At 38.5% G+C, this 14,603-nt stretch overlaps 1 protein-coding gene across 5 annotated transcripts in view; it reads left to right on the forward strand.

Moving 5' to 3' along the window:
* MYO9A (myosin IXA) overlaps positions 1-14,382 on the forward strand; it is a 228,476-nt gene extending 214,094 nt beyond the window's left edge. For all 5 annotated transcript variants that reach the window (XM_055132922.1, XM_055132923.1, XM_055132924.1 and 2 more), the window contains 3 exons: positions 7,745-7,944; positions 8,868-9,010; positions 9,727-14,382. In XM_055132922.1, coding sequence (XP_054988897.1) covers positions 7,745-7,944; positions 8,868-9,010; positions 9,727-10,190 — 807 coding nt within the window. In that variant the 3' untranslated portion in view covers positions 10,191-14,382. The remainder of the gene's footprint in view (positions 1-7,744; positions 7,945-8,867; positions 9,011-9,726) is intronic.
* The last annotated feature ends 221 nt before the right edge of the window (positions 14,383-14,603 follow it).

Below are 14,603 nucleotides of genomic sequence, written 5' to 3' on the forward strand. Positions count from 1 at the left end.
AGAAAATATTATTCTTGCCACAAAGCCCAATTTTGCCTGAATATGAACCCCTTATATATAAATAGGAGTAAGACCAACTACCTGAGAAAAACTATATGTAAACTTTTTTTTTTTTTCTTTTTGGGTCACACCTGGCGATGCACAGGGATTACTCCTGGCTCATGCACTCAGGAATCACTCCTGGTGGTGCTCAGGAAACCATATGGGATGCTGGAATTGAACCCGTGTTGGCCGGCGTGCAAGGCAAATGCCCTACCCACTGTGCTACTGCCCCAGCCCCTGTAAACTTTTTCAGGGAATCTACAAGACCAAACATACGTTGATTATAATGTCTAGAAAAGATTTATTTTTTGCACTAGTGGTAGAAAAACTATTATGGATCAAACCATGGGGGGGCGGCAGTGGATGAGAAGTGAATACTGATCTGAAAAAATATCTTAACAAATGAATTCAGGAGCTAGGGAGAGACAGTAGATGGATTAGGGATTCCTGGCACAACATGGGCCCCCAGCATTGCTCTGTATAACCCGGGAGGCACCATCAGCACTGAGTGTGACTCTGGTGGTTCCCAAATGCCATGAAGTACCACAGTACTCAAGCAGCCCTGCATCTTCCATCCCTTATGTTGTACTGCCAGTTGTTTGGGTGTGAATCACTGGTAGTGGACCCTAGGGCCCCTGACCACTTGGGAACCCCCTTCCCCAAATAATTATTATTGTTGGAAAGGTGAAAATTGCAATAAATAAAAATACGAAATATAAATATAGAGAATAAAGAATATTGTTCTATTCAGAAAATCACCATTAATAATTTGATACATTTGCAATTTGTGCAAGGTGCCACACCCAGTGGTGCTCAGGACTTACTCCTGGCTCTGTCAGTCAGGAATCATTTCTGACTGTGCTCGGGACCATATTGGGTGCCGGGGATCAAACCTGGGTCTGCCATATGCAAGACAAGCACCTTACCCACAGTACTACCACTTTGGCCCACATTTGCAATTTGCAGGAAAAAAAAAAGAACCCATGTCTATGACTTTGTGGTTTTTAATGTAACATTAATATTTCCCCATGTTTCTGCAAGCAATATGTAGTCAACATTTTTATTTTTTAATTGTGAGTGGAGATTCCTAAGTGGTGCTCAGGGAACCTTGTGATACTTGACTCAGCTGTCTGGAATTTCACTGATAGGGCCCAAAGATGCAGTGCTGCTGGGGCCCTATGGGGCCAGGAATTACCCAAACTGCATTAGAGCATGAGTGCTTGGAGTGTCTGGGCTACCCTCCGTGATACTTACATAGGTCATGTAGTGTTAGGGATTGAACCCAGATGTGGCCTTTGCTGCTCTGTCTCTTCAGCCTATGTGGTCAACTATTTAAAGACTATTTGAGCTTTGTAACACAATGTTAGATTCTAAGGGGTTCAATTTTTTTTTTAACTTCTGTGTCTTAAAAGTGATCATACCTATAGAACCTCTTTGATTTTTATTTCTGTGAAGTAATTCAACCAATCATTGATATATTCAGGTGGCTAGGTGAACATTGAACAGACTTCTCTCACTGAATACTGGGATGTTTCAGTTTGTTCCAACTACAGGAGGCTTTACATCATATTAAGTTATAGTTTGAGTATCTTCACTATGTAAGTAGATAAAATGTAATGAAATGGGAACATGTCCTGCAGTTTATAGGGTGATTCTGACTGGTCATATGAATAATAATACTAACTTCAAACCCCGGTCTTTTGTCTTTGCTCCTTAACGCCATCTTCTCCTGAGTAATCCTGTATTAAAATTAGCAGAATGTGGGTTCAGAGATATAGTATAAGAGGGTAAGGTAAGCACCTGTCTTGCATGCAGCTGGCCCACATTTGATCTGTGATACTTGTGATACTGTATGCAGTTTCCTGAGGACTGTCAGGTGTGCTCCCTGTGCACAGAGCCAGGACTAAGCCCTGAGCACCACTGGGATGACTCCCCCACAAAAAAAAAATTAGCTAACTGATATATTTTGAAGACTTCTTAATTAATGTAGTGTTTACTTGCTTTTAGAACTACAAGTGGAATAATAGTCTTATAATTCTACTGTTATCCTATTGTATGATTTTAGAATGCATGATCTTGGATGAGTTAGCTTGAATTCTCTCAGAACTTCACCTAACCACCTGGGCTAGATGAGCTGTTTCTGTTACTGAGACGACAGCATATCTTTATTTTTTCTTTTTAAGGTCGACATTTAATAAAAAATGTCATTTTATTATTATTCTATTTATACATACATATTTATATATTTATACACAAATTTATACATAAATGTATAAATAAAAAGAGTGCTAGCTATGTAATGACCTATTAAAATAACTTTATTGTGAGTTCTATAATGAAAAGCTAAGAAACACAATGAATAAAAAGTTAACATCCACATACTACTCTTAATAAGATTTGCCAGCACCCCCAAAAGTTCTTTACTTTCTCTTTGCAATCCCAGTTCTTTCTCTACCCAGAGGTAAGAAATAACTTGTTTTGTGTTTACCTTTCTTTGTTTTCTTTGTTGCTTTTCCACTAATGTATCCCTCAGTGTGCTAGTTTTGTTTGCCTATTTGGTGGCTTTATGTAAATGAATCACATAAAATTTGTTATTTTGAATCTGACTTGTTTACTCAAACGTATACTATGTATAAGACATCCATAATGTTGTGGTTAGTTGTTCATTGTCATTACTGTATGGTCCTCTAGTGCATGTGTCTTTATCCATTCTAGCGATGTATAGTTTTGGGATATTATGAATAATGTTATTCCTATATGTTTATCTTTGAGGGACACATGTATTTTTGTTGAGTGTACATATATGAGTGTAATTATTGGGTAATATATGTGCTGTGAGTGTAATTATTGGGTAACAGCATATATACTTATCTTCAGCTTTAGTACATAATGCCAGACTTTTTTTTCACTGTGGGGCTAGTAGAAGACATGTTTTGAGTGTGTTATGCCCTGGATTCTATGCTTGGCATTCCCCTATCAAATCACTACTTCTTAAGGCTATGCTTATAGTGACTGACTTCCCAATTTATCCACTACCTCCTTGGTATCTTATGTGGCCAGATTCCTTAATTTTCTTGTTGCGATTTTAATTGTAATATCTCTGTTGTTACTTTCATGTACTTATATCCCTTTTTATAAGTATATTGAGCCATTTGAATATCCTCTTTTATTTATTTTAGTTTGGAGGCCACAACTAATGGTATCCAGGGCTTATTCCTAGCTCTGAAAGCAGAGATCCCTTCTGGCAGTGCTCTGGAAACCATATGTGTTGCCAGGGATCAAACCAGGGTTGGCCATGTACAAGCTAACCCCTGAACTATCTTTCAGGCCCTGGCTGTCCTCTTTGGGGAAGGATTTGATCATAGTTCTTGCATGATTTTTTTTTAAATGTTTTCTAATTTCCATTGTGATTTATTCATCATCCTGTATTATTTAGAAATCTGTCTTCTAATTTCCAAATGTGTAAGGATTTTTAGCTTTTTCGCTGTAATTGCTATCAGAAAAACTTACTTTAAATTACTTTTAAGCTCCGATAAGTTATTTTAACTGTTGAAATTTTGTTGTTTATTTCTATGTGTTTAAAATGATGAATATTCTGGATGTATAGATAGATAGTTCACTGCACATGGCTGACCCAGATTCAATCACCAGCACCCTGTATGCTCCTCTGAGTATCACCAGGAGTAAACCCTGAGAACCACTGAGTGTGGCCCCAAAACCAAAACACATTAATGATGAATATTTTGTAATGGTTAAATACTGAATTCCATATATGTCTGTGAGTTCACCTATATTTATTCAGTTATGTTGTTCTCTGTACAGTAATATTCTTTGTGGAATATAGCTTTTTCTATTTCTTAAATATTTTAATCACAGTTGTGCTTTATCACAAACCATTTTTAGCAACTTACAAACTTGGAAATATTTTATTGTCTTAAAATTGGAACATTTATTTTATAGTGCCAGAGATTGAATCCAAGGTTTCACCCATGAAGCATGTGCTCTACTACTAAGCTACGTCCCCAGCCCCATAATTTGAACTTTTATCACTGTGAAATAGCCCTTGTTATCAAAGAGTAGCACTACTTCTTAACTTAAAATTTGCTTTGTGGGGGCTGGAGCGATAGCACAGCGGGTAGGGCATTTGCCTTGCACGCAGCCGACCCGGGTTCAATTCCCCATATGGTCCCCCAAGCACTGCCAGGAGTAATTCCTGAGTGCAGAGCCAGGAGTAACCCCTGAGCAACGCTGGGTGTGACCCAAAAAAAGAAAAAAAAATTGCTTTGTGTATGATTAACACAGCCACCCTGATTTTCATTTTTTTTCTTTTTTATTCTTTCTTTTTTTTTTTTCTTTTTGGGTCACACCTGATGATGCACAGGGGTTACTCCTGGCTCTTTACTCAGAAATTACCATGGTGGTGCTCAGGGAACCACATAGGATGCTGGGAATTGAACCCGGGTTGGACACGTGCAAGGCAAACGCCCTACCCGCTGTGCTATGGCTCCAGCCCCTGATTTTCTTTAATTAGAATTATATACCTTTTGCCCTCTCTTCTTTTTTTAACATTGAATCACCATGAGATACACAGTTACAAAGTTGTTCATGATTGGGTTTCAGTCATAGAATGTTCAGCACCAGTCCCTTCTCCAGTGTATGTTTTTTACCACCAGTATCCTCCTGCCCCATCCCCCAGGCTGCCTCTGGTGGACACTTTCAGACCTTTTTCGGGCCCCCCCCCACCCCATTCTCTTTCTCTTTGTTTTTTGTTTGTGGTTTTAGTTTTGGGGTCACACCTACAGTGCTGATCACTCCTGGCTGTGCACTCAGGGATCACTCCTGGTGTTGCACAGGGGACCATGGGGTGTGTTGGGGATCTCACCCAGTTCAGCCAAATGTAAGGCAAACACCATTTTTAGCAACTAATTGAGCAACTGGAGTGTAATTGCTCCAATCCCTAGCCTTTCTAATTTTTTTGTTTTGTATGTGGTCTTTGCAAACAAATGTAGTTGGAGTTTCTTTTTTAAATACTGACAGATTTCAATAATTTATTATATTTGCATTTAATGTCATCAGCAATTTTAACTAAAATCTACCTTTTATTATATGGTTTTAAGAAATTAATATCTGTTCCTTTTTATTTCTTACTTTTTGCCTTTCTCTTTTCACTGCTTTGTATTACTCCATTTTCCCTTCTGTTTAAGAGTTTTGTGTTCTTTAACCTCTTTTTTAGCAGATAATCTGAAGATTACAACATAAATCTGTTACCTATAAAGTTGTCTTGCTTGGCGACTTGAGTATTCATTAGCTGTTATTTGACCTGTTGCTATTGCTGTTGTGTTTTTAAAATGATCTTTGCATATTTTTTATATTGGTATTCATTTAGATTTATGAATTCACATCTTTGCCATTTTTATTTATTCTTTCCTGATTCTCTTTCATTATTCTTCCTTGATTCTTTTTCATGGGTTATTTCTATTTATGCTCTAATAGTGTGGGTCTGCGGGGATGGATTCTCTGTCTTAGTCTGTCTCAAAGGATCTTAATTTCAGCTCCAATCTTGAAGATTGTTTTTGCTACATAAAGGTTTTAGTTGGCAGTTACTTTTTCTCTTTCATTACTCTGAAAATTCGATGCATTGTATTTTTGAAAAGTAAGTTTTTGAGAGACTTTACCATTGTTCCTATTGAAAAGATAGCTTTGAAGCTAATGGGGTTTTTGTTTGTTTTGGTTTGTTGGTAAATGTTGTTTTTAGTGATTGCTCTTAGGTTTTTTATTTTATTATTTTTAGCAGTTGTGTCTCGGTAAGAACTTTATTTGTACTTAGCCCTTTTGAATATTGAAGGCTTTATCACTCAGTAGTTGAGGTCTTTAATTGGTTTGGAAAATGCTCTGCTATTACCTCTTCAGTGTTTCTTCTGCAGGTTTTCTCTCCTGGTACTTTTTTTTATTATTCTTCTTTTTAAACATCTGGCAAATCTTTTCATTGTGTTCTTTTGTTTACCTTATTTTATGAATGTTTCCAGGAAAATTTTGTTTTTGTTTTCTTGAATATATTCTGGATATTTTCTTCTGACTTAACATCCAGTCCACTACTTCACCGTGTCTTTCTGTCTCCTTCAGCATGTTTATTTTAAATTGCCTGATAGCTGCTCTACCTGGAATCATTGAGGGTTGCTGTTTCCTGTTGTTTGTATTGGTTTTCATTTACATTGTCTTGTCTCCTTTTGTTCTTGGTGCCTTCAATTGTGTGCCAGACACAGTGTTTGAAAAATCATTTTACAAAAAAATATGTTGAGGCCTGAGGTAATGTTACTTTTCTCCAAAGTTTTTTTTCCCCCTGCCACATCCTAGTGTAAAGTAACTAAGATTACTTTAACTTTACGATTGCAATGTTCTAAACTATTCAGATAACTTGAAGCTTAAAGTATTTGCAAGGATATTATAATTTCAGTTTACATCATGGCTAGAAATCAAATCTTGGGGAATCAAGATGGAGGTTTTACCAGGCAGAGGTTTTACTCACTGATGCATGGGTCTGGACTTTTTATTCTCAGCTGCGGGAGTTGGCAAACTTTTTCTGTAAAGGACAAAGTAAAAATAGTTTTTAGTCTTTGTGGACCCATGCAGTCTCCATGTACAAGTCAGTACTGTCGTTGTGCTGCTGAAGAGTCATAGACTGCATGAATTAGTGAGTGTGAATGTATTCCTGTAACGCTTTCTCTACAGAACTGAGACTGTTAAAAGCTCTGCTCAGACTTTCAGCATGGGCTAGCCTTTTGTGGCCTACCTTGTAAACTATGGTTTCTTTAACAAGATGTTGATTTTTTTTTTTTTTTTTTGCTTTTTGGGTCACACCTGACAGTGCACAGGGGTTACTCCTGGCTCTGCACTCAGGAATCACCCCTGGTGGTGCTCAGAGGACCATATGGGATGCTGGGAATCGAACCCGGGTTGGCCGAGTGCAAGGCAAACGCCCTACCCGCTGTGCTATCACTCCAGCCCCAAGATGTTGATTTTTTAATATTTGCTCTGTTTGTTCTCAGTAGTTGGTCATTACCAGTAGCTACACTATAGATATAAAATACCAGCTTTTCAAAATCATGATATTTTTCCCTTCCCTGATTTTGAAAAGAAAGCTTTTTGTTTTTAGGGAATATTTCTCTCAGATGTCCTGTGACATATACATGGCTATTTTAAAACAAAACTGAGCTTCAGAACATGTTTCTTTAAATCTTCCCAAGGGGAAGCTTTCTGAGGTTAATGTTTTGGAACAAGTGTCCATCAGAACTTCTTGTGATAATAGAAATTATTATATATAACCTGTGTTCAGTATGATCACCTCTAGCCACCTGTGACTATTGAGCACTTGAATGTGGCCACTATGAATGAAGATTGATTTTAATTAATGAAAATAACATTTAATTTAAATGTAAGTAGCCATATGTGTACATTAGTTTGGAGATGATGCAGTTTAGATTCAAAGAACAAAACCCATTTTCTAGTACTCCGGCAAGGGATATTTCTGTGTGTTCAGTGGATGGTCCTTCACTAACTAGGTACTTCTTAACCCTTGCTGAATATTTACATTTATTTCTGCCTTTCACCTGGTGTGATGGACGTACACTTGTTGTCCTAAATGGACAGCATAAAACCGATGCAGACACGCAGTTTACTTTTTAACATAAATCTTTTTTTGCAGGGAAAAGGGCGTCTCCGTCGAGGAAACTATCCAAGTCCATCATCTCCTGTTGTTCGGTTGCCCTCCATGTCTGATGTTCCAGAAGATTCTTTGTCTACTGAGGCAGCCATGGAGACTGACGTCACAGAACAACAGCAAGCAGCAATGCAGCAAGAGGAGAGAGTACTGACGGAACAGATTGAGAATCTACAGAAAGAAAAGTGAGTTTCCAGGATCTTAGCTATCTTCATTTCCTCCTTTCTACACTTTATTTTTCCCCATTTATTAAATATGTTCTATGTATCAAGGACTGTGCCAACTGATACAGAGGACATGGAGATGACAAAGAGTTACTTCCTGTATTCAGGTAACAGTGTCACTCAAAGGAGGAAGTTCTCTGAGCTGAAATCAAGAGCTACTATAGTGAAAAGGTTGACTTGAATCTGGGTTTATCAGACCAGAGGAAAAAGGATCACCAAGCTAAGACAAAATCTCTTACAAATTGGAAATTATTCAGAAGACATTAAGAGAATTGGGATTGGAGGGGTTTGAGCCACAACCAGTACTGCTCAGGGGCTACTCCTGGCTCTGTACCCAGTGGTACCTGGGTTCACATCTGTATCACCTGCATGCAAGGCAAGCATCTTCACCCCTGTGCTGTCTCTCCACCACTTTTCCTCCCCATGAAGGACATTTGTTCTCTGACACTCAGTGTAGCCAAGGGCACCGCATCTTATAGCTGCTGCATCTCTTCCCACTTCACCCTTAGTCCTATTAAAGGCCCCAGCCTTTCATTTTGTCCTCAGTCTGTATATCATTCTATGAATCATTACCATTCTGTGGGAACAGTTACAAATGTGACAATTTTTGCCACTTAAAACTTCGAACTCTTTTTCCATTTATCTTCCTTCCTCTTCTTAAGAGATACTGATTGATTTTTTTTTTTTTTTTGGTTTGGGTCTGGGGGGACACACCCTCCTGTACTCAAGACTTATTCCTGGATCTGTGCTCAGGAATCACTCTAGTGGGCTCGGAGTACAATATGGGATGCCAGAGATCAAACCTGGGTTTACTGTGTGCAAGGTAAGCTTCCTACCTGCTATACTATCGTTCCAGCTCCAGATCTCTCTATTATATCTTGTAGGGAGGAGCTAACATTTGAGATGCTTGTACTAGAACCCCGTGCCTCCGATGATGAGACGCTTGAGTCTGAAGCTTCCATTGGCACTGCTGATAGCTCCGAAAATCTGAATATTGAGTCTGAAGGGACCATCTCTGAAAAATCAGGTAAATAAGTATGCTAGAGCAGAAAGTCCTCAGGAGTTAAACTAGTATCAGTCTTTGAGAAACTTCCATATAAATTGTTTATTATTCCATATCTTCAATCTAATTTTATTTCTTGACAAATTTTCTCATATTTGTCACAGAGAAAAATCAGTAATCACAGCAGATGTTGTGTTATTGATTTACTACTTACTATACTCATTTTCCATGGATGTCTCAGGAGGATATAGAACTTTTAATTGCATATCCCGGTAATTTGTTAATGATAGTGATAATTCTAGGCCTCTCCTAACAGCATAATCGAACATTAAATTCCTTTCACTTGATGCTAGAAAATTACCTGTAGAAATGGTTGGTAACTCTTCTTGAATCAGGATTGTTCATAAAGTATAGGCTATCATGACCTTCTGAATCTTTGCCCACCCAATTTCACATGAATAGTAACACCTATCCATTATATAATACGTCTCTGTAGACCTTTGGGTTTTATCTGCCAATACATGGTCTGGTACTAGCTATAGAAATTTCTTGCTTATCCATAAAAAATTTATTACCATGTAGCTAACAGATTTTCAATTACCTTTCCATTGAGTGGTACAGGACCAGAGGTGTATGGGGGTAGAAAACCAAAAACTGCTGCTTTTGAGGGAACTGTTACTTACATTGAGCTCTCTTTCCCCCGCCCCCGCCTCTCTCCCCTCTACCCCTCTCTCCATTAGAGAGAAGTTTAGGCCATAGCTCCCTGAAGGCAGCTTACAAATCTGAACCTTCAAGCAAGTTACGGAAGCAGTTAAAAAGGCATCAAGACTCTTTGGATTCAGTGGACTCATCAGCCTCTTCTTTTTGTCCATCTAACACTTCATCTTCTCATGGGACCAGAAAACGATTTCAGATTTATTCCAAATCTCCATTCTACCGAGCTGCCTCAGCTGGTGAGGCCCCAGCAATGGAAGGGCCATTGGGCCAGAGCAAATCCCTAGAAGATAGGCCTCAGTTTATCAGCAGAGGAACCTTTAACCCTGAAAAGGGAAAACAAAAATTAAAGAATGTGAAAAACTCACCTCAGAAAACCAAAGAGACCCCCGAGGGGACAGTTGTATCTGGTCGCAGGAAAACTGAGGACCCAGACGGCAGCTCCACCCAACAGCTAGCTCTCTTTGGAAATAATGAGTTTATGGTTTGAAATGACAGATGTGTGTCCTTTGATGGCTACAGAGTGGTAAACACATCTCATCTTTGGGGCCTCTTCCCATCAACTCACCCACAGCAGCCCATCCTAATTGTGGTCCTGCTTTTTTGCCAAGTATACAAGGAAGATCTTGTATGCTGAATTCCTGGGCCTCTGCAGAAGTGGAAAGGCCTCTCATACCTGTTAGGGATGGTGCCCGCTGTGCCTTGGCTGCTGTATTTGACTAGAAATTTCACTAAACATAGTCACCGAGGGCTGGGGATTTGTCGGCTGTGAGGTCTTGGTAGTTGCCTCTCCTCCATCTTTTCCCTTCCCAGGGTGGGTGTGGAACTGAGGGATGGATATTGTGGGCCTGAGGACCCACTGATTCCTGACATTTAAAGAAAACATAAATTTTTCTTAACCATAAAAGCAAAAGCCTTGGGTTTATTTTAAGATAATTAGGAGCTGGTGTAGGATATCATCCCCCCCCCCAAGAATTTATAAACAAAATGCCTAAGCCCTCTATTATGAGATTTTTTTGGATACACTCCATGTTATATTCTGGGGAAAGTAAAGAAGCAGTTATTTCTATTAAGCCATCAGATCCTGTCTCAGACATCTAGTTACACAATGACAAAAAAAAAACATGTTTTGCTTTTCAATGATATTTGATGTCCAATGAATAAATGCTGGTATGACTTCTGGTTAGTTCCTGCCGAGTACGTGGCATGGGCTGAAGTCTCAGTAGCCATCTCTCCTTACATCCCCGGCTGCTGGACCCAGACTCCTCTGATTTTGGGGGAGGGAAAGCCCCAGAGACATAGTTGTCCCTGAACATGAGGGTTTCATCCTGATTCATCCAGGCTTTTCTCTTTATGGAAATGAAACTGAAGCTCACACGAGTAAGGGAATTCATCTGCTGGTGAATTCTACCACACGTTCAAACAGATAATGTGACCATTTAATCATTTTTCCCCAAAACATTCACAAACTATACTGCATGAATAAGTGTTACCTAAAACTGCCAAAAAATGAAAGAGAAAAGTCTTTAATGTATAACCCAGTTCATTTTTATCTTGTTTTCCTCAGACCATCAGTATTAAGTAGGTTTTTTTAAAAAAAGGACTACTTGAAGCTATTTTTGTTAATATTCTCGTTACTGAAGTTTACTGTAAATATATAAGTAGCATATGCATATTTCTGTTTAACTTTATGCTTCCCTTCTCCTGTAGTTTCTCCCACAGATTAGAGGTCAGTGGACAGGGGAGTGAGAACCACTCCACACTGGACTGAGGGAAAAGTCAAACCATCTTTTGCACCTTTGGGTGTCTCTACACACCTGAATTATGATAGCATTTTATGCTTCTTAGCATTTGTGGGATTAGAAATCTGTTTGTTCCTATTTATAATATATGAAAAATGAAACATGTTACTCAGATAAGTATGTGAAAATGTTTATTTTTAAAGTTACTAAATGCATCTTGTCTAACATGCACTGTTCAAGAAAAAAACAAAAAAACAAAAACAAAAAAAGAGCCTTTTACCATCTATAACCTGAATTTTGGTTATTCTTTCTTTGATACTTTGAAGTATGGAAATACAAAGACTTTCTCTAGCAGACATCTGGTCACCTGTTACACAACACTGAACCTCATGCCACCAGTGCAGTGGTCATTGTTCAGCCTCAGAGGTCAGGCTTGGATCATCATCTGAGTGGCAGCTAGTGGTAGCAGCAGGCTGACCCGCCCTGGTTTGGATTCAGGCGTGAGCTAGGGTCAGGACACTTCTTAAAAATCTCCAGAACATTTTTTTTTTTAATCTTCAGAACAATTATGCTTAGATTTGTGTATCCCACAAACATTCTGCTACCTTGTTGATGCTGTCCTGAGGAAGAAACAGTTTGAAACCCTCATGAACCTGAACTTTATGGTAGTTCTCAGAGGAAAAGCCAGTCCATTGGTGGGCTTATGTCAGCACGGGATTAATAGAGACCCCTTGCCTGGATGCACACTTTGCAGTATTCTTGGGAGAGTGGCATCCTGCTGGGATTAGCTCAGTTTGCTTCAGAACATTTTCTAAATGTTATATGAGAAAGAGAGTATTCCTCTGGAGCAGAGGATGGCTAGGAGAACACATCTTGACAGTATGTTCTTCTTAAGTAGTTCTGTGTGTTGTTGTTTGTTGTTTTTTGTTCCGTTTTCTTTCCCCAACATAAGTTTTGGGCAGTTAAAAAAACTATCATATAGGTCACTTTATGAGAACAAGGTGATGGATATTGAGACTAATTTTTCTCAGGGACCTGAAACCTGAATTTGGATACAGTTAAATAAAAATTTTTCAGTTGCTAGATTTGTGGATTTCTAGTCATTTAACAAGCTGCAAGAATGGAGGGATCTGGGGAGGGAAGAGCTACACATGTGTAAGGTTGGAGAACAAGTGTGGGACACTCCCTTTGAAAAAAATGATACTGTTCTCATTAGATAACAGGCATTGTTTGAAGCCATTTAGTCTTAAAAGTTATCAGAGCCAAATACTATAAATCCTTATATCTAATCTTAATTGTTCTTCGTGATCACTGTTATGTCATCACGAAATGATGCTGCATTACAGTCACTTAACGATTTAAGATATTTAATCTTAATATGTGTCAAATTTGTTTTCTGTTCTCCTTTGCTAGTTTTCTTTGATCTTGCCTCAACGAAATCCTGCATAGGTAGCAATGGGGTCACTCCAGATTTATAGCCCATACTCCAAGATGGAGAATATTCTGTTTATATCACACATTTCCAGCCCCAACAATGCCCATCAAAGCAAACATATCCCTTTAATTGCATAAATACCATGGAAAATGTAATGGAAACATTTTTGAGTCATTTTGTATGTCACAAGGTAAAATAAACAGCAAATGAAGGATTCAAGGAGATGACATGTTTAGTTTGTAATGCACTTTGTACTAACTGCCATTTTAATTGTTTTGCCACTCTTGGCTTCCCAAACCACAGATACAGCCTTCCCATTGAGGGATCTGAGGTCGGGGTAGGATACCAGAGCCCCATCTTCACCTGCTTTGGAGAACAGGGATAGTTCTGAACCTGTGGGTCAGTGAGTGAAGACTTTTATTCCATATTCCATTGCAATAGGGTTTCAGAGTCAGAGGATCTGAGGTGGGTGCAGAAAAGAGGAGGTTTCTCCTACCCCCAACTCCTCCCCAGTTCTACAGTCCTACTTTGCCTGTGAGCCATGTGTTTTGTTTTTGTTTTAAACGATAATGAATGTTTTCATAAGCACTTTGGTGAATTAGAAGGAAGTATTCTCAGGATGTGTTTGAGCTAAGAGAGTTTTAATTTCAAAAAAAAAAAATGAAACAAATTTTAGGTGGCTTTCCTCATCCTCCTCTCTGCCTTTTGCCCTTGCTGGGGAGCTGGGCATGGAGCATGCATCATTCTCTGTTGACAGATGTGTTATGTTTACTCACACTTTAGTGATGCCTCCACAGTCCTCTTCCCCAGCACAGTGGTAACCTTGGTGGCAAAAATTACTTGTATTTGTGGGAATTCTTTGTCTTTCTTTGTCTTTAATATGCTTAACCACTTTTCTCTGGAACTGCTCCCACTTATATTTGGTATCTGAAGGTCATAGCCAAATGATGATTGTGGAAATAGATCTATTTGGTATTTTGGTCTCTTGGCTGCAACTGATTTCAACAAATGTCCCACCGTGGGTCCTATTACCTTGCTATCTATTCATACTAAATATTTATCAGCCCTCTTAGGTCACATAAAACTTAAACCTTTTGAACCAAGTAATTGTATTTACTGGAAGAAAGGTGTTGACTACAGATTAGTGTTATATTATTTTAATGGATCTAAAGTAATTTATAAGTATGCTAAGTGTAAATTTTTAAAAGACTTTGTATTGTAAAGGGACATATCCTGTGAATTATAATATCATTTTACTGTTTAACAGAGTAATTCTATAAGAAGAATGACTTATCCACAGAACTGATTACATTCCTGATACAATCAATAGGCACTTTGTAATTTTTTTTCGGGGTTTATTTTTGTTTTGTTTTGGAGGGGGGAGCAATATCATCTGTATAAAGTGCAGTTTGTGCCACTCAAAATATGCACTGTATGGCTACACAGAAGCAGCTTGACGAACAAATCACTCCATGGCTCATTAAAGAACAAAGCTTCCCAAAGCAGCAGTGTGTGGTTTGTTTTCTCACCATCTTGGCTCCTATTCCAACTCACACCAATGTGGCCCAAGGAACAGCAATTATATCTATAGACATAGATATACATAGATATGAAATATATATTTACTTTTATATATTGGATGTATGTCCAATATAAGTTGTATTGGATATATATATACTGTATCACTGTCACCCTGATGCTCATCAGTTTGCTCGAGTGGGCGCCA

The sequence above is a fragment of the Sorex araneus genome, chromosome 3 (genome assembly GCF_027595985.1).
Source record: "Sorex araneus isolate mSorAra2 chromosome 3, mSorAra2.pri, whole genome shotgun sequence".
NCBI classification, from domain to species: domain Eukaryota; kingdom Metazoa; phylum Chordata; class Mammalia; order Eulipotyphla; family Soricidae; genus Sorex; species Sorex araneus.